This window comes from Pseudonaja textilis, chromosome 1, assembly GCF_049901715.1.
Source record: "Pseudonaja textilis isolate UNSWEBS1 chromosome 1, rPseTex1.2, whole genome shotgun sequence".
Taxonomy (NCBI): domain Eukaryota; kingdom Metazoa; phylum Chordata; class Lepidosauria; order Squamata; family Elapidae; genus Pseudonaja; species Pseudonaja textilis.
The window spans coordinates 36,701,326-36,729,087 of NC_141990.1; the positions used below are offsets into that span (position 1 = coordinate 36,701,326).

Below are 27,762 nucleotides of genomic sequence, written 5' to 3' on the forward strand. Positions count from 1 at the left end.
TAAATATAAGTTGAACTTTTTCAATAAATATTTAAAAGATTTCTCTCTTTCAGGTTTTTTTGCGACTGTGGTGCTGGAACACTGTCCAATCCCTGTACACTAGCTGGAGAACCGACACATGATACAGATACACTATATGACTCTGCTCCTCCTATAGAATCTAATACACTGCAGCACAACTGAGTTACTTTTGAGGGGGGAAAAAGTCCTGCCATTCTATTGTAACTGTTATTTTGGTTTTTTGGGTTTTTTTTTTTGGAGGAAGTTATACTTGCCCATTTCTGCAGAGACTTTAAAATGGATAATAAATGGTGACACTATGGAGCTCAACCTACCAAAAAGAAAGTGGCAATATGTTGACTCAGGATAACAGAACTGGGCGTTTCAGCATTACTGTGTGAAGACTAAGGGACAGGTGTGAAGAAAGTAAGCCGCGTATTTGTACAGATGGCAACTTCCAAAAGACTGGTGTTTCTACAAGTAGCATTGAAACGCAGTCCCATTTGCAGTAGTCCTACTCTATAGACGAGCAGCAGTCTTTGTTGCTGCCTTTATGGACATGGGTACCAATTGCTTTTTGTAATATGGTAAAAATGTGAGCTAGCACTTCCGCATTTATTTTGGTTTTTTAACATTTATTCAGATTGAGATGATTTTAATGCTTTAATCTCATGTAGTTTTTAATTTCAAGCAAATCTTTATTGTACTTGAATGTGTCCTGTTTTGTTAGCACACCTACACTTGCTGTAACTGTACTCATGTCCCAGTATGTATGTTCTTTCTATGAAAGAGAACACTAATCTTAAATTATATCCAGCAATTTTTCTGGTATCCTTTGCAGTTAGAATCTCCCCTTCCCTTTTTTCCAATCCTCATGATTTACATCACCTCACAAAACAATGTTTTAATGAGACTTTTTGGGAGATAATGCACTATAAAGCAAAGTGCACATGTGATAGTTTGCAAGAGGAGGTTTTACTGTGTTTTAAAGTACACTGTAAGAATCTCCCTAAAACAATCCTGTATTTTACTCTGTTCACAGTTTTATTGAACAGTCTAGACATTACTCTTATGAACTGCTGACAATTGTAATTTCCTGCTCTAATGAAGATGAGAAAAAGTATATAGACGCCCTATACAGTTTCATAGCTTTTTTTCCATTTATGTGTATTGGTGACAGTGGGTAATCAACAGCCTGAAAGTGTATGCATGTACCATAACATCTAGACTTAATATATTGTGGAGTATTCAATAATCATTATGTAGAGGGTAGCTAAGAATTAAAAGGGTTTAATTTCCTAGGAAAGACAATGGAAAATGGTCATTTTTAAAAAATAAAGTTTATTAGATCATTGTGTTGTCTACATACTGCCTTCAAAAACTGCTGGAAAAACTATACAGGGTCTCAAACATGAAGCAGAGTTAGTTTGTCAAGATAGTCTCTGGCTGCTAATGCTCCTTCAGCTATCCAACAAAGATTCCTGCAAAAGCAAACATACAATTATTCCAGCACAACTACTCAATCCTCAACCCATTTTAATATGCAGTAAATGTGTAAATTTGGATTTACCGATCCAGATTATGCATTTTTCCAGTGATCTCATTGGAGCCTTAACACAGCTTTGACATTGCACTTCAGGTCCAAAGCAGTATTTTTAAAATTAGTTGAGAAATTGGTCCTCCAGTTATGAATTACAACTCTCTAATTCTAGCCAACGGTTAGAGATATTGCAGGTTGTAGTTCAGTGAAAGTTGGAAACTAGGGTTACCTCCCCCTATATTCTCTGTCAATAATTCTCCCATTTGTTTTATGCCTTTCCTCGGGTTGCATAAGTGATCAACTTACCTAAATACTTTCATTGAAAGAACAGCCTTTTCAAATTCTTTTGCCTTTTTGTGGCCTTTCTGAATCACTTCTTCTGGAATGTCAGCAAGCCGTGCAGCATTAAATCCATAACTTTTAGGGCAAGCCCCCTTAACAAATTTATAAAGGAATGTGATTGTTTCTTGACTAGGATCTTCACATTCATTTTCTACCATACAAGCCTGGAAAGACCAAGACATTAGCAATTTAGGGTAAAAAAAAAATACACTACTATAGTAACATAGTTGCTTAAGATAGGTAACCCAATATTTTTTAAAAAATAAATTCCAAACATGCAGAATTCAAGAAATCACAATGGCTTAGGAGTTCTAGGAATTGAAATCCACACATCCAGCAATTGCTGGTTTGAAAACACTACCCTATATAGAAACATTTAATTCTCAAATGACTCTTAGGCATTTCATTTCTCTTGATAAATATAAATCATTTGTACAGCCCATAATGACAAACCATACATATTTCAAGAATGAAAGAGAAACCAGTAAACTTTGAAAAGTCACTTTGTCCTTAGAAGTGTTTCAGGCTTTGTATGGGATCATTTCAAAATAGGAATATAACATCACTGTAGTGAACAGAATGTATTTTGCACCCTTTTAAATAAGTACATTTCACAGTAGTGCTTAAAAGTTTGTGAATAATTTTGAATTTTCAATATTTCTGCATAAATATGTCTAAAACATGTTCCGTACACAATCCCTACAACTAGATTGGATCTTGTTTGATTGATTAAACAAATGTCAAAAGCATTGTTTATTTATTTATTGAGGAAAATGATCCAAAGCTACACTATTTTGTCCCAAAGGTGTTTGTTCAAAAGGCAATTTCGACTTAGTTTTTCCTTGGTTTTATTTCTTATCCAAGATGCTTCTTCAGAACTAAAGAAACAAAGTCCAGTTACCTTTTGAAAAAGCACCTTTGGGACAACCATGACCTGGATAATTGAGAATCTCCATAGATATTTATATATTTGTATGTGCAAAAATGTGTGTGAACCTTTGCTTTCAGTAACTGGTGTTCCTGCTTTGGGCAGCAGTGACTAATGAAACAATTCTGATCAGTCTTGCACATCAGCTTAGAGGAATTTTAGCCCAATCCTCACAGAACAGCTTCAATTCAGGGAGGTTAGTGGGCATCTTGTGTTTCAAGTCCATTCACAGCATTTCTATAGGAATAAAGTCAGGGTGTTAAGCCATTCCAAAATGCATTCATCTGTTTTAACTAATCTTTGTACATCTTATGGTTTAGGTCTTATTGCATGACACAGATTCTGAGTTCAGTTCATGACAGGAACTTTGATATTTTCCTGCAGAATTTGATGGTACAATTCAAACATTACAATTCAATCAATGACGGCAAGGCATTCTGGCAGCAAATCAGACCCAGGCCATGATATTCCCACTATGTCCCATAGATGGGATAAGGTTCTCCTGCTGGAATGCATAAAAAACACTTTTTATTCAAGTCACAGGTGGCATAGTGGTTAGAATACAGCACTGCAGGTTACTTCTGCTAATTGCTGGCTGACAGCAGTTCAGCAGTTTGATTCTCACTGACTCAAAGTTGACTCAGCCTTCCATCCTTCTGAGGTCAGTCAAAGGAGGACAGAGATTGTTGGGGACAATATGCTAACTCTAAAACCACTTAGGGCTATAAAGCACTGAAGCAGTATATAAGTTAAGTGCTATTTCTATTTTGGTCTCTTATTCACAGACCGTTTTTCCAATAGTGCTTTCCCCATGGAATCTTTCACAAACAGTAAATGGACAACAATGCTCTTTTTGGAGTAGTGGCTTTCTCTTTGCAACCTTGCCATGCGCAGCATTGTTCAGTGTTCTTGTGATCATAATCTCATGAATACTAACATTTGCTGAAGCAAGAGAAGCTTTTAGTTCCGTAGATGTTACCTGGGCTTCTTTGAGGAGTCCTAGAATGATGTATGCCTTGCTCATGTGATCTTTGTTAGTTGCCCAACATCATGGATAGCGATGTTGAACTGCCTTTATTTATACATGATCTGCCTAAGAGTGGACTGATGAAGTCCAAACTCTTTAGAAATATTTTTGTGACTTTTTCCAGCCTGATGACCATCAACAGCTGATTTTTTTGGAGGTACTCTGAAATGTCCTTTGTATGAACCATGACACACCTACCTGTGTTGTGAAGATGTGACTCCGATAGTGAATACCCAGAATTCTGTTCTTTAATGCAGCACCTCTCATACTCATATCAAACTGATCAAAACACCTGGCTCTTAATTGCTCCTTCAAATGAACTGATATTCCTACAGGTCTACATACTTTTGCCATACAGAAACATGTTGCTTTGGATCACTTCCCTCAATAAATGAATAAGTATAAAAGTATTAACTCATTTAACTGGGTTCTCTATTTAGTTTTAGGACTTATGTGGAGAACAGTTCATATTTTAGATTCTATTTCTGCAAATATTAAAAAATTAAAATGGATTCATAAATGTTTAAACATTGAATTTGCACTGTATTTCGATGCAAATTAAGGATAAAGATCAGAAATTTACCAAATTTAGGAAATGAAGGGAAAACAATTTTACATATTTTTTTGCTAATTTTAGTTCTTGTTAATCTATTTTTGGAAACAAGGATGGTTTTCATTTAGCATAATCACTTTTAACAAAGAACTTAAACATTTAATATGTCTAATAATATAAGAAGCTTCCATTACAAGCAAAGAATATTACATACCATGTGTCCCAATCGTACAGAGAGACTGTGGGAATAATCTTCTACTAAAGAATGGTAATGTGTTGAAAACATTGTACAACACTTAATATTCTCTGAAAGTTCTTTGACAACCGCACTAGCAATAGCAGTTCCATCAAAAGTCGCTGTTCCTCTCCCTGAAAAATTGAGAGATAAACTGTAGCAAACCTATTGCAACAGATAACTACAGGTCTTAACAACCACAGCTGAGCCTAGAATTTGGGCCATAAGTCATTGCAGTCATAAGTCATCACATGACAACTTTATTTTATAACCGATGGTCATTAAGTGAGTCGCTACAATCAGTAAGTGAATCATGATGGTTAAGTTTGAATCTGGCTTATCCAATGGGTGGGCTTTTTTGGTCAGAAAATGACAAAAAAAAATGGTACAGCAATTGTAACTTTGAGGACAGATGGTAAGTAGCTAAACTTTGACTAACCCTGTTAGGGTTAGCGTAAGTCAAGGTCTCCCTGTATCTCAGTTTCGATTTAAGAACCCTCCTCTGTCAATTTCCATGAAGCCAACCCATACACCCACTGCACCTACCTAAAGCCTGTAAGTTCCTGGCTATTTTATAGTTGGATGATATCAATCATGAAGATCTTACCACCTTTCTTGCCACAGTTGTTCAGTGTATCATTGCAGTTGTTGAGTTAGTAAGATGACTAGGTGAAACTGACTTCCTCATTAACTTTGTCAGAAGGTTGCAAAAAGTGATCACATAACCCTAGGATCCTGCAACCATAATAAATACATGCCATCTGCCAAGCATATGAATTTTGATCACATGGGCATGCTGAAATGGTCCTTTGAAAAACAGCCGTAAGTCACTTTTTCCAGTGCTGCCATTAACTTCGAAACGAATGCTTGTTAAGCCACCAAGGACTATCCTTCAACAATATATTTAATATTAGCAACAAGATCTACCTAATCCACATGTAGATAAAAATGTCGATCCAATCTAAAAATCTGGCTGACTGTGAAATTAACCACAATAAATAATAAACTGGCTGTGGTGGTCATGGTTAGAAGCATACTGTGTGCCAGATCAAAAAATCTTGGATGGCACTTGGAAAATCTACACATTGATGAAATTTCCATCCATCTTTGCAGAAGGAACAGTTTGGATCTGCAGATATGCTATGCCAATGCATTGTGTCATTCTAGGTTCTTAAGAACCTGATGCGTATGAAGCCAAAACTGGCTAAAGAACTGGCAGGGTGACTTCACGTTGTGAACAAATAGTCTTAAATTTTAATTCTAGATTTATTCAAGTATTTCCTAAATTAAAATTATTTATAAAATCTTGTTCTAAAACAACTATAATAAAAGTCAGACATGAAAAGATACAAATGAAAGGTTCTATAAGAAAAGGTTTGTTTCTACATATGGAATCAAGAATGGGCCTAAACTACTTTTTACCTTGATATTTTTATCATTTTGCCCTATTTGCAAGTCCCACCTTGTAAACAGAAGTTGGAAGTATACAAATTGGAGGTTTAGGATAAGAAAATGTATTGTTTTTCTGGATGTCTGGTCCAAATATTTTTGAACTATTAAATAAAACTGTTCATGAGAGCCTAGCCAATGATAGAGGTCCTACTTGCCAATTAAAGCTCTGACTGTCAGTATTCAGATCAGATAATTTCAGAAGCATTAACTATGCTTTAGTTTGTATAGAACTTACTTCCAGCCTGTTAATCACGTCAGTTATCTTAAATAAAAATGATATATACTGTGTTCCAAAATGTTTGGTTTCTCCAAGGAAAAGGCAAAATAAGCAGGCAAGGTCTTCATTAAAATGTTTAAGCACAAACTGGACAGTCACATCGTTCTAATGATCTTGCCTTTGGCTTTGTATGCTTGACCTTACATGCACTTAAAGGTGTTGATGATTCAGCAACTCTGTATATGGCTTTAATTGTCTCTTAATTTTCTCATTCGCTGTCCTTCCAAATCATCTCAATTTTGATGAATTAATTTATATTCGTAACATTTTATTTACCCACAACTATATATTATATATCCTTGGAAAAGCTGGTCTGATGTTTAGATATGGCTGGGCAAGAAAAACCCACCATTAAGCATTGCAAGCATTTATTGTTTAATTTAAACTGGATTCTGGGTCTTTGGTATATCCTGCAATTATTCTTAGATGTTTGCATGACTATTGCCCAGGTAGTAGCAAAGAGACTTTCATTTAAAGAAAATGCAAATCATATTATACGTTACTTTGCCTTTCCAAGCCACTCTGAAGTTGGCAAATATATGGGCAACACAAATTTGATTTTGAAGCAGCAAATTTCTGGAAGTCTTTAAATCCAATTATGACACTCTTAACCAATCAACATACATACCTAGCTCGTCCATAAGAACAAGGGAATGCTGTGTTGCATGTTGCAGTATACTCGAAGTCTCACTAAGCTCAACAAAGAATGTACTCTCTCCTAATGGAAAACATATTAAGATATTAACAAAATGTAGCCGGAGGCAGGAATATCACATGCAACAAATCTAAAAATTTCCCAATTATTGGTTGCACATACTGTGTAATACACAACTACAACTTCTGTTTAGTGCAGTAACAAGTCACAAAACACTATTTCAGCTTGATTTATTTCCATGGTTGGCTAGACCAGCCCCATATGGAAAGATCTATGAATAGCACAAGATAAGAAGTTACGCTCCAACAAATATGGAGAATACCATACAGGTAATCCTCGAGGTTCATTTAGCGATCATTCAAAGTTAGGTCAGCCCCCAAGTACTTATGACACAGTCCCATGGTTATGAATGTTGCAGCACCATGGCAGTCATTTAATCTTATGAACAACCACTAAGGCACTGAAATATTCGCCTGCCTCCCTTGCGCCCCGCACGGGATCTCCATACACACTGGGCCTGTGGAGACTCACTTACCTTGCAAAGATCTAGCGCAGGGGTGTCAAACTCGATTTCAAGGTTGTGTTTGACCTTGGGGGACAGGGTGGGCGTGGCCAACTCACCATCACTCGGGTCAGGGACGCCTGTGATGGTCTGAGCTCCGTTTTCAGCTGCAACAGCAACCTGCAATAATCTGCCAGCGAAAACAGAGCTCTGGAGGGCCAACCATGACCTTTGTGAGCTCCGTTTTCACGGCAGAGACACTGCGGGCCAGTTCTTCACTGTTTCCAGGACAACCCCGCAGGCCACATCTAAGCACCGCACAGGCTGTATTCGGCCCCCAGGCCTTGAGTTTGACACCCCTGATCTAGTCAGTTGTCTCCACTCCAGCCTCTATGCCAATGTTTTTTGCCTGCTTCCATAATTCAGGCCTCCTGGACATTCACAGAGAATTCGCTACTGAGCTCATATGATCTTTCGCTACTTCGTATCTCCATTCTCTGCAAATGGAGGCCTGAATGAGATCCGTGCCAAAAGGCTTTGCAAACGGACGGGAGGCTTTGGCACTTGAGGTCTTCTGTCCGTTTGCCATTTCCTTGACAAAGGCTGCTGAGCAAGAAATTGCATCCCTGCAGGCTCCAGTTGTCTTTGCAAAAAGCTTTTGCCACCAAGAACACAGGCCAAGCACCTTCTGTTTTTGGTGGCAAAAGCCTTAAGCAAAGTCTTGCCAGAGTCTGTAGGGGCAGGAGATTGCATTTTTGCAGGCTCCGACTGTCTTTGCAAAAAGCTGTTGCTCCCAAGAACGGAGGCTAGGTGGGGCATGCACATCGCTCCTGGCCTCTGCTTTTCGCGCCAAAGGCTTTTTGCAAACAAAAAAACAAAAAACCTAGAGCCTGCAGGGACACTAGCAAAGAAATCACGGCAGAGAGGCAGGAGAACACAGCTCGCTTGATCATCAAGATCTTCAAAAGGTAAGTCAATCTCCACAGGCCCAGTGCCTATGGTGAGCCAATGGGGCACTAGGCCCCCCATGGTCTTCCCAACACTGAGATACTTATGCGCACTTAATGACCTGAGCATTCGATTAGTGAATGCATTGGGTAAATCAGGGTAAACCATTAAAGAATTCCTCAGGTTGCAAATGTAGGCTCTATTATATGAGCAGGCTCTATTATAATTGGTAAGTCGAGGACTATCTGTAAGAGTTTCTAGTTTTCTTATTTAATTCAACCCTTGGTTTAAGGCAACATTCAACTTTGCAGGTTTTTCATGCTTCTCTTCACTATAATGCTGATATTTTATGAATTTACTAGGAATGCTCTGAATGTTCAACCAGAAAATAATGGTATCTTAAAACAATATACTTTCAACTGCCAGACAATTGAAAACATGCTGTGTATTTAAACTGTTATTTTCTAGTCATTAATAGAGAAATTGGAATTGATTTGTACTTTCTAGGTTTGGCATGAGATTTTTTTTACCTCAGACTGAACTTGGGAGGTAGTTTAGAAAGAAATCCTTCAATTTGATCATTACATATTGTGTTGAAAAGGCAATTAGTCTTTTTTAGCATTTTTACAAAAACGTGTGAAACCCACCTGACATAATTCTATCTGAAGCTCCTAGTCTAGTGAACACTCTATCAACAGGAGTAAGCCTGCAAGATTCAGCAGGTACATAGCATCCCAACTGAGCCATTATTACCAAGAGACCAGCCTGCAAAGCAACAAAGGCAAAAGCAAATAACTCTTTTTATTAACTTGTTCTGCAACCAGAGAAATTTCTCTTCATCTGCTCCTCCATCTATACTGCCACTAATGTTCAAGTTATTCTACTGAGATCAGAGAGCCAATCTGGTGTAGTGGTAAAGGTACTAGGCTAGAAACTGGGAAGCCATGAATTATAGTTCTGCCTTGGGATTCTCAGTCATCCAGATCATGGTTGTCCCAAAGGTGCTTATTTTTCCCAAGAGGCAACTGGACTTTCTGGTTTTCTTTCTTCAAAAAAAAAAAAAAAACCCAGAAAGTCTAGTTGCCTTTTGCCTAAAGACAGCAAGCAGGACAGTCAGAATTGCCACCAGAAGCTGGTATGGTTACATGTTGTGTTGTCATGCTTTATGAGTGTGTTGCTTAGCAATGGAGTTCCCAGTCCCATTGATCTAATTAAGGTTTGGATTTAGCCATTTAATACAGAACTGTTCCTAATGTATATAGCACACTTGGAGTCTCACAAGGCTATTTACAATTTATCCCACATGCTCTAAAAGCATATATTATCAACATTCTAGCAAACAATTTAACAAATTATATTGTTTAGGCATCTTTAAAAAGAAAATGGAACATATACAAGGCAAGTTCAACGGTGTCCTTCTTTCCTGTCAGGCAACAGTATCATCTGAATGATAAGGAAACAGTTTATATAAATTCACGGATTTCTATGAAAAGTTAAGCAAATTAAATTCAATAAAGCAAAATTGATTACTCCAGTCACAGAATCTGGACCAGTAAAAAGTGTCAATAACACTGAGTCTAATCCTCCTTTGAAAACTGTCCTATATTGGAGCAGTAGTTTTCATCTGAAATATCCTTGTATGATAGCATGTAATTAATACTTACATAAAAAGATGTTTGGGGCGGGTGGGGGGGGGGAGAGACTATTTGGTTCTAACTTGTGATCTTCAACACAATTCTGTTTGCACCTATTAGTAGCTGAGCATACTGTGGCATACTGGAAATACCACAAAGAACTATAAAGTCAGTGCAAATACATATAAAATTAAAAAATGAAGAGTGTTAAAGCCAGCCTTCTAATCACCTGTCTCATGAGCGTAGATTTTCCTCCCATGTTTGGACCAGTCACAAGGACGCAAGTAGCTCTGCTGTTTGTTTTTTCATCCTCCAAGCCTATTATAATATCATTAGGGATGAAATCATCTCCAAAGTATGTTTTTGTAATGCATGGATGACGCGAACTTTTGAGCTCCAGAAAAGGTGAGGTGTTCTCTGACAACAAGATTTCTGGGCGGCACAATGGTCCATCACATCCCTGACTATAGCATGCAAGGCATAACAAAACATCTAGAAAATAAAACAAAAATAAGAGTTAACTTTCCTCCTTCAAGTATTTCTTGCGATAATTTCCTATTTAGCTATACATTTGGAATTATCATTTTGATTGCAGTAGAGATCTCTCATGACAAGTAAATGGTCTCTCTAAATTTCTGTCATATAACTTAAAACTTTTATATCTGAGACTCTACAGCTGAAGTAGAGTCAAAGCTATTCAGAACATATACCTGTTATTTTGAGGCTTGAGGTATTACAATAAAACAAACATATCAAAATCTTTGCGCAACTGCAGGTTGTGCACCAGTTACACCCTTTCCTGGATCAGCGGCCCCTACTCAGAGTCAGTCATGCTCTGGGTCACTTCCCATCTTGATTATTGCAACTCGCTCCACATGGGGCTGCCCTTGAAGAGCACCCGGAAGCTCCAGTTGGTGCAAAATGCAGCGGTCCACATGGTTTTATGCAGACCCTGGTGTGTACATGTGTCACCTCTCCTGCAAGAGCTGCATTGGTTGCGAATTTGCTTCCGGGTGCAATTCAAAGTGCTGGTTGTCACCTTTAAAGCCCTTCATGGCTTGGGTCCGGTTAGCTAAGGAAACATCTCTTGCCAGTCACATCCACCTGACCCATTAGAATGAAGCGGGAGGGAATGTTGTGGGTCCCAACCCCTAGTGAGATATACCTTGTGGGACCCAGAAGGGCCTTCTCCGTGGTGGCTCCGTCTCTCTGGAACATCATTTCCCAAGAGATTAGAATGGCCCTCTCACTAATACTCTTCCAAAAGGCACTGAAGACCAGCAGGCTTGGGGAACCCAGAGAGGGATGGAGCCCATCAAATGGCTACTGTGATCTGCTGCTGTCGAGGCGGGGGGTGGGAGCTGATTTTTGATTTTTTGTTTTGGTTTGGTTTGGTTTTCCAAAATTTTGTTCTATTGTACTTTACTAATTTATTTGATTCTTTTTGTTAGTTTTTATTGCTTTTATTTTTATTTTTTAAAATATGGTTTTACATTGTGTAAGCCGCCTCGAGTCGCCATGGGCGAATAGGCAGCAATATAAATTAAATAAATAAATAAAATATATAAATAAATCAGGGATGGGAGTCAACCGGTATTACTACCGGTTCGGTCAGAGTGAGTTTTGCTGTGCGTGCATGTAAAACAGTTGCAAAAAACATCAGCTCTGCCACCTGGACAGCTGACAAATGCGCGCAGGTGCGCAGCATTTAAAAATCCTCTTCTTTCCCGCTTTTTCAACCTCAGCTGTGCCACACAAAGCAGCTGAGGTTGAAAAAGCGGGAATAAAGGACAGCCAAGAGCCTGGGCAGGCGGGTAGGCCAAACAGACGACCAAAAGATTGTCACACTGAACTGATTCTGTGTCTGCTGCTCTTCAGAGCTACTGGTTCTATAGAACCGGGCCGAACCAGTAGCATCCAACCCCTGATCATAATTGAAAAAAAAAAATCTTAATAAATAAACCTGTGAGTACTTTTAAATAGTCCCAATCAAAGTTACATAGATCTGCCAACGTGATTCTACTTCTACATAGAAGATAACATACCTAGAACAGCAATGCATTCCACTGCAGTTTGCCAATCTTTTCTGGTTTTATCGAAGTCATAGAATAATCTTTTCATACAATCTTTTTGTGCTGCATCTCTCCGTTCTTCAGCATTGATAATATCATTTAACATCTTCTCTATGTCTTTTGTCCAGTAACGTTTATAGCCCTTTCTACTGGACTTCATGATATATTCATCAGGTAAATCCTGAGGCACAGCAGTTTCTGCAATCTCCATTTGGTAACGGTTTTTGCCTGCTCCCCAATACATCACAGCTCTGACACCAAGTCTTTTGCGTTGTTTTTCCAAATACTGGCGAAGACTTTCCTCAATTTCACTGATATCTGCTAATGCTTTATCGTAATCAGAATCAAAACCAGTTCTTGGATTAACCACACCTGTTCTCCGTGCAACATTATGATCAAAGGCAGAATCCCATCTTTCAAGTTCTGCTTTCAAGTCTGGGAAGCAGCCTACTGGATTTTTTGATTTCACTGTTGCTATTTGTTTTAGTATCTTAGATTTAAAGCCATCAACAGTATCTTTCAAGATTGAGAGAATTTCAATTATTATGTTAAATCCTTCCAGTACAGACAAGAAATCTATAATTTTTTTCTTGCTGTACCTAGCCTCCTCATATAAAATAGCGTTATTGTCTGGATGATTCTGGTTCTTAAGAGAAGATCCAATACTATGAATTTTGCTCAATAGCCTTTCAAGATCTGGGAGCTTTTTGAGACGGTCACGGATATCAGACATTTTAGCAGCCTCAGCCAGGAGATCCTCAACTGCATCCAGGCGATCGTTAATGGCACAAGGATTATATAATGGCGCACAGAGCCATTGCTTCAGGAGTCTTCTTCCAAAAGGTGTACAACAAGTGTCAATTTTTTCCAATAACGTGCCCTCTATTGAACTCCTGGTTGCATTCTGCAGTATTTCCAGGTTTGCCAGTGTTACCCCATCTAGTACCATTCGCTGGTTTTTTTTCTCAGAAATGCTACTTGATCTGGTTCTGTTAACCATATCAACATCTACAGGAATGTATTCTTCAAAATTTGCCATTGATAAAAGTTCCTTGTCAATAATACATTTTTTAAGATAGAATACACAACTGCCTAGAGCAGAGAGAGCAAGTTCACTGTTTTCTGCAGGAGTAAATCCCAGTGAATCACTTTCTGCAGTCATGGATTTGATCACAGGGGGCAAAGTGATTCCACTATCCGTATTCTCTTTGTTCTGAAAATAACCTTCTTCAATGAGAGTTTTTAAAGTTTTAGATGCATTCCAGAACTGAGAACCAGGAGTCAAGCTTTCTTGAATAGTAAAAGAGATTAAGCCTTTAAGTATCTTTTGTGTTTCTGCAGAGGGGTTTCCTTTCTCAAAAAGTATCTGGACAGGAATATGATGAGCCAGAAGTGTTCTAAACCTAGAACAATGACGGTCATCTGGAAACTGGCCAATATAAAACTTTCCAACTGTTGTATCAACAAAGCAAACTCCATAAGTACGATGCAGGCCAGCAGAATCATCTGTTTTTTCTTTTATGCAAAGAAGGTATTTGTTCTGGGTCTCTGAATAGTCACCATCAAGAATATTATAGGTCTGTGTGCCTTTGGAAATTATCCTGCATATTTCTCGACGCACAACTCTGTCAAATCTTGTTGGGTGAGCCAAAGATTTACATCGTGCTTCCATCTGCTCAGGGGTCTCCATCTGCTCGACTCGTACAATTTTATAACCTTTTTGGACTAGGACATTGGCGAATCTATCAAATGCCATTTCTGGAAAACCTGAGTGAGCCCAGGTGCCTTTCATAAATACCAATCCAAGTTTATTTACACCAACAACAGCATCCATATGATATAACTCATAAAATTTTCCAACTTTATAAAAAATCACAGCATCAAAATTTTGACTCTTCAACTCCCACCATTTCCTCATTCCTGGAGTGCAGTTTTTAAGATAATCCTCTGGCACAAATAAAGTACTTGGGTCATAATCTGGATCATTTTGTCGTCTTCTATTAGCATCCTTCCTTCTTCCATCCTGAAGCCAATCTATTTTTTCATGCTCCCATACAGTTGGATTACCATCTCCTTCTCCCCCTCCGGCTGCTCCTCCATTAATGCTTGATCGAACATCAAAACTTTCAGGAGCTGCATAAGATGCTAATTTATACATGAATTCAGGACAGAGTTCCCTACTGGGTGTTTCAGATAGGTTGTTTTTAAGATTAACCTCTTGGGGGGATTTACATGTCTTTTCCTGCATTTGTTTAGGAGAATGTTTAGTAAGTGCTTTAACGGAACGCTTCTTTTCAGGCACAGTTTCAGATTCAGAAGTTTCATTGTCACACATTTCAACACTATTTTCATCACTGCTAACTTCATCTGGCTGAAATTCCATATCGGAACCCTCTGTGTCTGAATCCATAAAAATCTTTCTCTTTTTGGCTTTTCCATCAGAATGCTTTCGTCTAGCTATCCTTTTATTTCTACTTTTTAGTTCCTTTGCTGTGTCGAAATCGTCACCTTCATCACTCACCTGTTTAAGGGAAAAAAGCCGATAAATATAAAAAATAGGTATTTTAAAGACAAGCTGATAATTAGCAGTTTAACACTTCAACTTTGCAACTTTCAAAAATTTGATCCTTTTCCCAATCTCCTATTTGTAAAGAGATGAGCGGATCAATGTTCTTTAGCTTAGACATACTGCTAAGAAAAATGTACAGTACAATAAAGGAAAACTATGCAGCTTTTATCTAAGATAACAGCCCACATTTTTCTACATTAAGCAATCAATCATATCCAACTTCAACTTAAATAAGAGTAAATATAAAGCTCAAAAGATAGAAGAATTTATCTACCTTACTTCCCTCAATAGACTTGTTTTGATATAGATGCCTAATTGGAGCCCAAGCAAGTGTATAGGATGTATTGATATTTTCACAGGGAATTCAATTTGGTTCTTTTAACTGATTTGATTAGGTATTATGTTTTATATTTTGTTTGGAAAGGAACTCATGAGTTCCATAGATAAATTACTTTGTGAAACTTTTTTTTTTTAAAAAAAGACAAAGATGTATTCAGAATTTAAAAATGTATCCTGAGAAATAAAGAAAAACATTTATCCTAGTATTTCTGATTTTAAATTCTGAAGTTAAACAAAATTACCTCCATTTCTTCTTCCTCTTCTTCTTCACTTTCTGAAGGTTTGTCACACACAGCTAGACCTAGTCGTTCACTTTTACCCTTTCTCATAGCAGCATCTGCCAGTTCCATTGCTCTTTTAATTTCAGGTCTTGAACTGTGAAACATACCTCCCCTTTGGGTGTCTCTGCCTGAAGAACCTTTACAATAATGGGAACCAAAAAGAGTGGTTATTCAGATCTCTTTTTTTTCTAAGTCCATCCTATGTTTTAACTTTCAATATCTACACTTAATAACACTGAATCCAAGCTATTTGCAATCTTTTTGAAATTACTGAAACAACATAAACAGGAGAAACTCTGGTTTGAATCCCCAATTCAATCATTTATCTCTCTGGCAAGGCTCCTGCTTTCTATATAACACACATTAAAACTACTATAGAACACAAGTGTAGCTTTACAAATTCAAAGGATTTTATCAAATTTATACAATAACTGAACTACCCAAACACAGTGTTCTTTACACTCCAGAAGTCGCAAGCATAAAGTAAATAGAATCTAAAAGCTGAAAGGGAAGAGTAGATAACAGCAGTAAAAGAAAAATGGCTCTGAATCAATCATGTCTCTTCTACCAGCTGACAGTGAAGAGCACATTGTTTATTAAGAGTATGAGCCATTTTGAACACATTTTAAGATACACCATCATTTTCTCTGCTTGAAGATAAGTGTAGGAGAAAGCAAAACAAAAGCAAAACAAAGCAAACCTAATTTGTCTGGATTGCATTTTTCTAGCCTACTTAAGTCTGGACAAGTCTTCTCTTTTGAAGGCTATCTAATATGTTTCCCTGAAAATAAGACCTGTTCTTATACATTTTTTTGGCTCCAAAAGAGGCACCAAGTCTTATTTTCAGGATATGTCTTACCCGCTTACCTTAGGACCGCTGCAGCTAGGCCTCCCACTCTTGACCCTGTCGCACCACTGCCTGACTTCTTCTGCAGCCACTTGCTGCCAGATGCCATGTGGCGCATCGTGCTGGTGCCATCACTCGCAGCAGGATGCTGCACGGCTCATTGCTCTAGTGATACTGCTCACAGGATGTGTGGCGCATTACACTATTGCGTATGCTCACTGTGGCACCAGCGCAATGAGCCATGTGGCCTCCTGCCACAAGCAGCAGCACCGGCGCAATGCTCCATAGCATCCAGCCACCAGCAGCGGCAACAGCATGTACCACGTGGCATCTGGCCACAAAGTCAGGCAGTGGCACGACAGGTGTCGGGACACGGGATACCTGGCTGCAGCAATCCTAAGGTGAGTGAGTGCGGGATGTGTGGAACAGCTCCACTCACCCACCCCTACTTCATTTTTATGCATGTACCTCCCCCTATCTCATACAAACATACGGTGGGACGAAATGGGAGTATTAACTAAGGCTTGTTTTTGGAGTAGGGCTTATATTAGGCACACATGTAAAATCAGGCTAGATCTTATTTTGGGGGAAACACGGCAGAACTGATCCTGCCTGACACTTCACCTAGATCTCAAGTTCTGTTAATATAGTAGGAACATTCTCTATTCTTTTTCATTTTTTCAGAGGGAACAGGTAGCTATGGTCATGATTTTCTCACTTTATTCCTAGAAATGGCATGAAATAATTTTTGGAAGACCCTTCTTTCACGCCTAACTATAAAATCCATTCAAATTAGGTATTTCTCTACCTCCATAAAAAGGTTCTCTGCATGTTCCTACACAAGCCAACATTTTGTTTCAAACAATCACATGGGAATGTATTTTTCGGACTATAAGATGCACTTCCCCCCCCCCCCAAAAGTGGGTGGAAATATCTGTTCTTCTTATAGAGCTAATATGGGTCCGTTCTGGCCTCCCAAACCGTCCATGCGTCCTGTTTTTCCCCTCCCCTAACATTTATTCATTATTATTCACATCCTGTACTAACCATATAGGGTTACAAGGATACTCCACAGTTCTCAATCAGTAGCTACAGTCTCTGCATCCTTTTCATTTAAGATTCTTTTCAGATCTTCCTGAAACGTTTGGTACCAGGTTTTCTTTGGCCTTCTCTTTTCCAACCATCTGGTAGTATCTAATTGATTGCAATCTTTGCTAGACATTGCTCACTCACGTGGAGCATGTGTCCAGCAAAGCACGTTCTTCATTCTGTCACTATCTCAGAGTCTTCAGAAATTGCTTCTTTTTAGAATTTCCTCTTTCCGATATAAAATACAAAGAAATTTTCGGAGGCAATGTTTTTAGAAGACATTGAACTTATGAATAATTCTTGTGGTAGATTTCCAGGTCTCACTGGTATATAGGGCAGTCTGGCATTAGTTGCCGTGTTTATGGTAGATGTGATCCATAGTGAGGGCATTTTTTGGAAGACAGCAGTTGCTTTGCCTATTTGGCATTTCACATCTGCTTCTGTTCCCCCATCTGTATCTAGGATGCTTCTAAACTAGTTGAAATTGTTCCACAAATTTTAAGGCCTGTCCTCCTAATATTGGGGTGTTGTCTTGAACATTATTGCTAGCTTACATCAGCTTGGTCTTGTCTTCACCAATTTTTAAGCCCACTTTACTTGCCTCCCCTTCAAGTGCCATGTTATATATACTACATTTAGGAAAATTGTTTTAACCAGGCTATCTTTCTGTACTAGTTGTAAACAGTTGTACAAAAATTTATGTAGGAAAACCAGATGACAGTTGAATGAAATCTTGTTCAAATAACAGTTGTTTTTCTACTTTAATGGAAAAGCAAAATCAATTCAGTATTTGCTGTCATATCTTTTTCCTTTAAAATTTTTTTCTATTTTAAGTTTAAAAATACAAGGATAAAAACTAAAACTAAGAAAAATACAAAAAAGAATGTGCAGAGAAGAGGGGATAGAAAAAATGTTTAATACACACACACACACACACACACATATATATACATACACACACACTTAATAACCTCTACCTCTTTTAATCTCTTAAATCTATTTTAAGAGATTAAGAGAGGTAGAGGTTAAATCTATTTTAAAACTTTCTAAAATCAATATTCTAATAATCCTATTGCTGCTTATTTGCAAATTTTAAAAAGTTCCTAAAATTACAAGAAACTTCTTTCAACAAGGATTGAAAGAAAACAACTGAATCAGTGGTGGAATTCAATTTTTTTTACTACCAGTTCTGTGGGCATAACTTGCTGAGCATGGCAGGGGAAGGATACTGTAAAATCTCCATTCCCTCCTCACTCCTAGGGGAAGGTTACTGCAAAATCCCCTCCCCTCCCCATCCCACTAACCTGCTTCCCAGCTCCGTTCTCCTGTGCAGGGTAACAAAAGAAGACTCAGCCAATCAGCTGAGACTCGGGAGGCAGGGAATAGATGGGGGCAGGGCCAGTCAGAGGTGATATTTCCCGGTTCTCCAAACTACTCAAAATTTTCACTACCAGTTCTCCAGACCTGGTCAGAACCTGCTGAATACCACCTCTGAAGTAAATGTAATAAAAATTGTCTTCTCAATATTCAAAAAGCAATGTACAATCTATTTCTAGAGAAAGTAATTAAGAAACTTAGTGTCCCTTTGAAGGCTCCTTATGCAGCTTGGTCAAAGCTGATTCTACCAGCGCTACTGGAAACATCTACATGAAGCAGGGGTCGCCAACCTTTTGGACCTCAGGGACCACCAAACTCATAATTTTAAATACCATGGACCACTAATATGAATTTTGACTGACAGTGGCTTGCTGATGTTGGTGGGAAAGTCGGTCCCATATTCCAGAACTGCAGTAGTCACAGGACTGGCCCTTTGGTTATCCCGGAGCAGCTGCTCCTCCACCCAGGTGCACTGGCCTGCCATGGACTAGAGGAGCTGCTCCAGGATGACCAAAGGGCCAGTCCTATGACTTCTGCAGCTCTGGAATATGGGACCGACTTTCCCATCAACATCAGCAAACCACCCCAGGGTGGATTTCCCTCCCCCGCCATTGGTCTTACCTTCCAGTTCAAGCTCAAGTGGCTCTACTCAAGGTAAGGTTTGCGCCTGGCTGAAGGTTGGGGGCCAGCAGGTGGGCGGGCCATGTGGGCAGCGCAGCCTTGTGTTCCCGCATAGCCTGGATTAATTGCTTTGGGGGAGAGTGCTTGGGGGGCATTTCTCTGTGGACCACCAAAATTTTCTTGCGGACCACCAGTGGTCCCCAGCCCACTGATCCAGAGTGTTCAGGCAGCGGCTCTATTCAGTGGCTCCTCTTTCCACCACAGTTGTTGGCTCCACTCCAGAGCCATCTTCAGTTTGCCATACTTCCTAGGCAATCTATCATACCTTTTTCCCAATTAAAGAACAAATGTGTTTTTTGTCTGTTAGCTATAAAGATGAAGCAATAACAGGATTAAGTATAAATATATCTAACTTCAGCTATAATATTCTGTTACTGCATCTCTTACCTTTATATGGTCTTATGTATCTAATGCTAACCCAGCCCCTTGAAGGATCATCCTCAAAGAACTGTACATGGATACGTGATGCTCTTCCTCTCCCCCTTAAAAGTGATCCTTCCGTTGGGTGTGCATAAACAAGGCATGGCCACCACGGGTAGCCTTCAAGTTTGGCCCAAACTAAATCACCAGGTGAAAACTCATTGAAGTCACTGCAAAAAAGGAGAAAAATAAGTGTAATTTTAACACTGGCTTGCAACTCTTTGAAGCATTTGAATATTCTTTTCTAGAATCCACCCAACTGCTTTCTGCCAAAGCTACATATTCTGGGAAATTACATGGCTCCTTTAAAAATTTGCAGAGTAATGTGCCTTTGCACATTCCATCTTTCAGAACTGTATCTATGTAGATCTATAAAAACATTAAATGTTTATTTTTGTTAAGGTTTAAGTATTGGAATTTACAGGTCCTAGTTTTGATAAATGTTTTCTTAAAATCATTAGACTAGAACTATAGTTTCTAGTTTAGAAACTAAAATGCAATGATCTTCCATGTAGCCTGAAATTTTCCAAGATTATGACTCCCAAATGAAACAATTCTGTTACGTCCTCAGCATTCCAGTCAGAGTTACATCATAAGTAACTCGACAATGAATTAGTTCTAGATAAACTGAAGCTTGCCAGCAGAAGCCGAAAATGTAACCACACAAAAGCTGTGGGCAAAGGATCCAGAGGTGAACAAAGTTTATTATTAGCATATTAAAAACACTACCTCTAAATAATTAGATGAGCAATATAGAGATCAAATGATGTAATATATTTGAAGACAGCTTATATTTAAGTTTGGAAAAGTATCATCAGTATGCAGTTCAGTATGCAACCAGATGAAACTTCAGACACTTCTCAATGAAGCCAACTCCTGTTTTATTTGTTATGTGCAAGTTGAGGTCATCAAAAAATAACTCCTATTTTGAAAGATCCTTCTGAAAACTACAAAGACCATCAAGATTTCATTTTAGAAACTATTTAAAAAGGGGGGGGGGATACCATCTGACTAGGTATAACACAAAATACCAAAGGAGACAGAATACTAAAATAAACAACCAACTATGGAAATAAGGTCAACAAAGTGCAAAATAAGTCCCTAAAGAGGATAGGGCCTCCCGTTGCTTGACATGCACTGCAGTGCTGTTTAGAAAAAGTGTCACAAGAAGGAACCAAGGACCTTCAGGATCTTAACCCTACCAGGCATATTCCCCTCTGAAAAAAAATCTGAAAAGTAGCCAGGGGTGCAGGGGTTGCCTAAGTACCTGCCGCGGTCCGCAAAGCACCCCGGTGGGAATTAAACTGGCAACGCCCCCTTGAAGCTTTAGCAGAGTAAAGTAATCAAAAGTGATTTTTCAAGTTGAGTCTGCATGATAGTTTTATTGTTTGACAAAAATAATAATAAAAAGCACCATGAGAATGCTCTCGGGCAAAGGATTTCACATTTAAAAAATAAACAAACAAAAACAACAAACAAACCCTGCTTAACAGACAGAAAAACAGCCACAACGCTTCACCTCTAATTGGACTTTCTCTTTGTTCCCTTTCCTTTGATCAGCATTGCTTCTCTATGCTTCTTTCTAGCTAGTTGAGCAGACTTTGAGTCTGGCCTGTCTTTTGGCTAGTTGTCTTCCTCTTCAGTTCCAGATTGGCCCTCTTTGCTTTTAAATCCAAATCAGCAGGCGGGGACCATGTTGCAGAAATGTGGAGTAGTTGCAACCATCATTTTAATGAAGCATTCTTCTATGAAAGGTGCCATAAGATTTGCCTGGTTTTTTAAGGTGCCACAAACTTAGGTGCCACAAATGTTAAAGTGGGAAGCTCAGGCAGTGCAATATGCCTTATCTTTTATGATGGTGGGTTGGGGGCTGCAACAATTATTTGACCTTTAAAGTCACAGAAGAGGAAGTAATATCAATGTTAAGTCTTGTTGACCAAATCTTCGCTACAGGTATCCCACACAGCTACACAAAGAGCAGTGAAATCCAACTTCCTAAAGAGAAACCGCCTTCCCTCTGCCTTACAAGCCCGATCCTGGAGCCTTTTCCTTCTGACCTCGCCCTCCTCCCCAAATCTAATCATCCCCCCCACACCACCGACAGGACCCTGGAGGCACCAAATCCTAATTATCAACGGCAGGAAGGGAGTAAAAAAAGAAAGGGAAAAAAATTCAGAATTGTTAATCAAGGGAGCTCCGGTTCCAGTCGCCGCTCCAAGCTCTCTTTTTTTCCCCCCTCCGCGCAACTTCCCACAGGGGAATTTTCCAGTAAATGAACATTGCTTTTGCTCTCCGGACGGAGCTGCAGCCGTCTGGCTCTTTCCACACCTCCGCAACCCCGGGAAACCTCTCCCCCCCGCCCCATGCCACCCCTGTCTTCTTCCCTTCTCCCGCCTTCCCCTGCCTCGCAAGGTAGGTAGCCAAGTCACTGTTCGGCTCGTCCGCTTGCCAAGCCAGCCCGCCGCAGGGATGATTTGCCACCGTGAGAATCGGCTACCTCTCCAGCTTGACTCCCTCCAAACAATTCGGCCATGCATTTTATTTTTCTTTTTTTCTTTCTTTTTTTGCATGCCTTGAGAAACACAACTTCCTTCTCCCACCCACCCAAAAGATGATGATGATGACAGCGGGAAGCAGGAGTCACTCTCTCCCTTACAAGCCCCCCAGTGCCCGGGGCTGGCGAAAAAAGCAAGAGCCGTTCTTACGATCTCTCTCTCTCTTACCGGAATAGTCAAGCCCTTTCCAGCACGCGCGATCCACCGCCGTCGCTTTGCACCTTGCAAATGCAAAAACCACGGAGGGCTCCGGGATTTTGTTTTTTTTTGTTTTTGCAAAGAGCAGCGCGAGCAAAGAAGAGCAGGCAGCCAGAAACCTGCTACCGGTAGTCCAAACTAACAGCGCTGCTGTTCGGAAAAGAAAAAAATTGGAATTCCGATTTTAGTCAGAAAAATATCATGTATGCCTACTTCCTCCAATACCTTGCGTGCATATTTAGTTAGAAGAGCTATGGTATTTCCTAATTTTCTTATTCAAACTTAACAATAGCCTTCATACTGAAGTATGCATAAATTTTAATGTGCCTATTTTTTAAAATGTCTTTATCTTGCTATTGACTGGATAGTTTATTTCAATCTTATATCGCAATTAGATTTTAAAGTTTTCGTTTATATCATAGGAAGCATAAGACTTCATGTGCAGAAAATTAAGAGCCTATGGAAAAAAACCTGTACCTCTAAACAGCAAGAAAAATAAACTGCTTGAGCATACATTCCTATGCTAATAATAGTATTAAAACAGATGGCTTTCCCCTTTTTGTTTATTCTGCTGCTGAACCTAAAATAGGAAATTTTACTAGAAGATATAAGCTATAAAACATATTGCCTTCTTATCTGGGTTCTTCCCATGCGCTGTGTTGAACCTAACAGCATTTTTCCAATAAACCGTTTTCTTTTAGACTGTCAGTGTGCTGCCTTTTCCCCCAATAGTCAGACAAAGATTATCACCAAATCACTTGAGCAGCAGGGAGATTGCTGGAAAGGAAACTTGTAGCTATCTGGACCTATCACTTCCTTGCTTGAGTGCATTGTGGAATTGAGCCCAAAATTTATGTTGCTAAGTGAAACATTTAAGTGAATTTTGTCCCACTTTACAACTTTCTTGCCACAGATGTTAAGTGAATCACTGCAGTTGTTGAGTTAGTAACACAGTTAAGTGAATCCTGCTTCCCCATTGACTTTGCTTATAAGGTGGTCACAACAACTGTTTGCATGACCCCAGGACACTGGAACCATCATAAATATGAGTCAGTTGCCAAATGTTTGAATTTTGATCACGTGACCATGGGGATGCTGGAATGGTCACAAGCGTGAAAAATGGTCCTATCACTTTTTTCAGTGCTGTTGTAACTTTGGATGGTCACTAAATGAACTGTAAGTTAAGGACTACCTGTATAAAAACTTGGTCCTATGCTGGAATGGGTAGGTAAAGCATACTGCTTACCTAAAAGACAATTATTTCAGTGAGATTTATGTCTAGGCCCAGCATAATACAACATTTTATTTCATTGCCCATTCTATATTCATTTATGTGGCAGAAATAAATCAAATTTTTGTGCCCCACTGAATACAGTAGAAAATGCTTCAAATCACACTTGCAGAGGAAAAGCTTGCAATTCAGAATGAATGAATATCCAGATTACATTCCTTACACATGGTTTACACAGAGTGGACAAAGAGATTTGAAGCAACTATCCTGATCTAGATAATTTCAACTGGAAAAAAATGTTCATTAAAATTCCACTTAAAGTACAAGAGTTAAAAAATAAATATTCCTACCTTTGCTCTCCCCAACCTATCATGACACACTGGGGGACTTGGCTAGATGCAGCCATGTATTATTTCACGAATTATGCTTCCTTGCAGCAGATACTTAAAGAATTTGACTGTTGTGAATTTTCCTCCATCAAGATTGTGCAAGACTCCTTTCTCTGAAACCTTGGCTAGAAACTTAAGACACACAGGATTTAACTACAGTGGATTATCAAGAGCAATCACTGGCCTTGAAACTGTAGAAAAGGAATTTAGTGATGCACTGAAAACACTGTAAATATTGACAGTGATTTAAAGCAAGCAAAGGGAAAGTTGATGAAAACCATTAGTGATAAACTGCAAAGAATGCTGCAATTGAACCTGGATTAGTCAACACTTTGCAAAATCAGTAAAGTTCTAAAGGAGCTGGAAGCAAAATTTGAAGACTGGAGCCAGAATTTTCTGCAAATGTTTTTATTAACTCTATAATAGTTAATTGTTATGTGTATTTATGACTGAAGGAGAGTAGGGCAGACAAAATAAAAAGTGGATAAACATACCCCAGGAAAAAAAATGGAACAGACATTTCAGCCACACTTTTCCCCTATACTTCCATTTTACAAATCTTTTATTTTTCCATGTGTATATACTCTACTACCACTATCCACTCTTATATATTAGCTTCCAGTAGTTCACTTTAGAGCACACTTTTCCATTAAACTTACTTTAAAAGCAATTCTCAAGATGGCCATTTTAAAAAATAGTAAAACTGTACAATACCACTCCTCTCCAAAGCTACGCTGACTCTGATTTTATTACCGGGGCCCATCTTTTATTCCAATGAAATGCACACAACCGGTGCGCACCACAAACAACGCCAGGCCAACTCCTTTATTCCTGGACGAATTGCAAGCTTATCCTCTGCAAAGTGTGATCTGAAGCATTTTCTACTGTATTCAACGGGGCACGAGAATCCGATTCCTTGCTTCCTGCCTCGGAAGTAAACGAAGAACGAAACAAAATGCGAAGGTCTGCTGGACCTAGACATAAATCTCACTGAATAAATTAATTCCCCTTTAGGTAAGCAGCGCGCGCTTTACCTAGGCCCAAGCGATTGCCGCGATGCCCGCAAGCAACGAAGAAACGGCTCCAAAGTGCTGCAATTGTCAACTTATTAAGGGCGTAGCAAGAACAACTGCGGATCAGAGGACCTTCTCCCCCACCCACCCCAAACCCCGCTCCATTGTGTGCTCCCTCGAGAAGGAAGGTGCATAAGGCCTAAAGGTGGGGAAATCGCCCGAGGAACGAAGCCGCCGCCTCCCAGAGGGCCTCGGCTGCCTTTTTCCCTGGGACCACGGCTCACCAATCAGGCGGAAGCGCTGGCGTCCTGCCCTGGCTGCTACTAGGGGCACTGGCCGGCGGTGTCTCTTGCGGGGGGCGGCCCTCGGCGTCTCTGGTGGGGCTTCCGCTGCCGCCGTCATGACTCTTCTCCGCAGGCTTTGAGAAAAACGTGAGGAGGCTGCTCTGGCGGGACATGGCGGCGGCGGGAAAACAAAAAGAAAAAACGAGCAGCCGCAGCCAGAGCGCAGCCAAAAAAACGAGGCGAGCGGTTCCGCGCCGCAGCCTCCACCTCCTCCTCCGTCACGCTGGCTGAGCAACGCGCGAAATCTGCGACCCCGCCCCGTCAGCTCCGGGGGGACCCTCCCATCGCAAGTTCCGGGCTAAGAAAGAGCCCGCCTTTGGCCCTACTTGGAGGCCAGCGCCACGCCTGCCAGGCCCAAGCGAGTGGGAAGTGCGGCCAGGGACGGCTTTTCGCCAAAAGAGCCTCCTCTAGCTGTGCTAGAATCAGAGGATTCTTGTAGAAACGGAGAACCGGGAAGAAAAGAGTCTTTCCGGGTTAGGAATAATTAGCTTAATCGGGAGTACCTTTCTCTAATACGTCTTCTCGTTGGATTGGCCTCATATTCTGACTTCCCGCCTGAATGGGCCAGAATGGCGAGCGTTGAAAGGCTTTTCGCCCAATAGCAAGAAAACAGCGCAGCGGCAAAATGCATTCTGGGCCCCTTGTTTTTACCGCAGGAGTAGGGGTTCTGCCCACAAGCAGCAGGGTGGGGAAGGGCTTCCTTTATTTTTATTTTTATTTTTATTTGTCAAACATGTACAAGATAACAAGTATAGGTATGAACATAAACAAAGGAAGTAAATAAAGATAAATGGGGACAGTAAGACAAGGACGCTAGCTGGTGTGCTTATGCATGCCTCCTTTAAGAATTTCTTAAGAATGGGGTGAGATCCATGGTAGACAGTTTGAGATTGAAGCTGTGTGGGGTTGAGGCTGCAACAACGGAGTAGGGTAGAACGTTCCAGGCATTGACTTCTTGCTGAAGTCATTTTCTGCAAGAAACTTCAGTGGAAGTGTTGAAGAAAATGACAAGACTCAGACCTTGGAATCAAAAGAAGTTGCTTTTATTTGCACAAAGGTTCAGAGCAATATAGCCAAAGCAACATCTAAACAATCTCCTGTGGAGCCACACATACATATATACTTTTCAGAAGCAGCAAAACACAGAAATATAACTTGTAGAGCATTCATTGGCTACTTGAAATACAGCCCCTTGTGCTATGTGCTAAAGTAGCTAAATATCTTCATAGGTGTCTTGCCAAAGCATCTAAGTTTCCAGCAGTTTGCTTGTGGTTTGTTGCAAGCGAGACATATGCAGTTACCTATAATGAAATTTCCTGCTTGACATATATGAGTGACCAACAGATGAACCTGTGGTCTGACATTTTCCATTTTCCTGATTTTTCCTCTTATTAATACACACATTTCACTATCTAGAAGAATCATGTCAATATTTCTCTAAAAATAATATGTTTCTTCTTTATGTCCTGCCTCACAAGTCCTCTGGTCTTTTTATAGTGATTTTGAAGACAGTTTTGTGCCTCCACACAAAAAGCCTTCCATCAACAGAAAGTAGCCAAGAGGTGGTATTCAGCAGGTTCTGACCAGTTCTGGAGAACCCGCAGCTGAAATTTTGAGTAGTTTGGAGAACCAGGAAATACTACCTCTGACTGGCCCTACCCCAACCTATTCTCTGCCTCCCTAGTCCCAGCTGATCAACTGGGTCTTCTGTTGCCCTGCACAGGAGAATGGAGCTGAAAAGCAGGTTGATGGGATGGGGAGGGAATGGGGATTTTGCAGTAACCTTCCACTGCCCACACCCACCAGATAACAGATAACCCTATTGTAGGGTTGACCCTTGTAGGTCATCTAATCCAACCCCCTGCCCAAGTGGGAGACCCTGCACCATTTCTGACAAATCGCAGTCCAATCTCTTCTTGAAAGCTTCCAGTGATGAAGCTCCCACAACTTCCGAGGGCAAGCTGTTCCATTGGTTAATTTTTCTCACTGTCAGAAAGTTTCTCCTTGTTTCCAGGTTAAATCTCTCCTTGTTCAGTTTCCATCCATTATTCCTTGTCTGGCCTACAGGCACTTTAGAAAATAGCTTGACCCCTTCCTCCCTGTGGCAGCCCCTCAAATATTGGAAGACCTCTATCATGTCTCCCCTGGTCCTTCTCTTTACTAGACTAGCCAAGCCCAGTTCCTGCAACTGTTCATTGTATGTTTTAGTCTAGTCCCCTAATCATCCTGGTTGCTCTTTGTACTTTTTCTAGAATCTCAACATC

At 39.9% G+C, this 27,762-nt stretch overlaps 2 protein-coding genes across 7 annotated transcripts in view; one reads left to right on the forward strand and one right to left on the reverse strand.

Moving 5' to 3' along the window:
• The window catches only part of FBXO11 (F-box protein 11), an 88,421-nt gene extending 87,069 nt beyond the window's left edge, over positions 1–1,352 (forward strand). For 4 of the 5 annotated variants that reach the window (XM_026696000.2, XM_087931023.1, XM_087931031.1 and 1 more), the window contains exon 23: positions 54–1,352. In XM_026696000.2, the coding sequence (XP_026551785.1) occupies positions 54–183 (130 nt within the window). In that variant the 3' untranslated portion in view covers positions 184–1,352. The remainder of the gene's footprint in view (positions 1–53) is intronic. The other variant, XM_087931027.1, reaches the window with a different exon arrangement.
• MSH6 (mutS homolog 6) lies at positions 1,322–25,955 on the reverse strand. Of its 2 annotated transcripts, XM_026695998.2 has the most exons (10): positions 25,439–25,955; positions 19,736–19,938; positions 15,316–15,491; positions 12,139–14,686; positions 10,323–10,585; positions 9,107–9,224; positions 6,983–7,072; positions 4,605–4,759; positions 1,847–2,046; positions 1,322–1,481 (listed from the first exon to the last, which is right to left on the reverse strand). In XM_026695998.2, the coding sequence occupies exons 1-10, from the start codon at positions 25,609–25,611 to the stop codon at positions 1,406–1,408; spliced, it is 4,002 nt and encodes a 1,333-aa protein (XP_026551783.1). In that variant the 5' UTR covers positions 25,612–25,955; the 3' UTR covers positions 1,322–1,405. The 2 variants fall into 2 exon arrangements, 1 of the variants encoding a protein (XP_026551783.1); XR_015743155.1 differs by lacking the exon at positions 9,107–9,224 and having other exon boundaries at positions 25,439–25,939.
• Between the last annotated feature and the right edge of the window lie 1,807 nt (positions 25,956–27,762).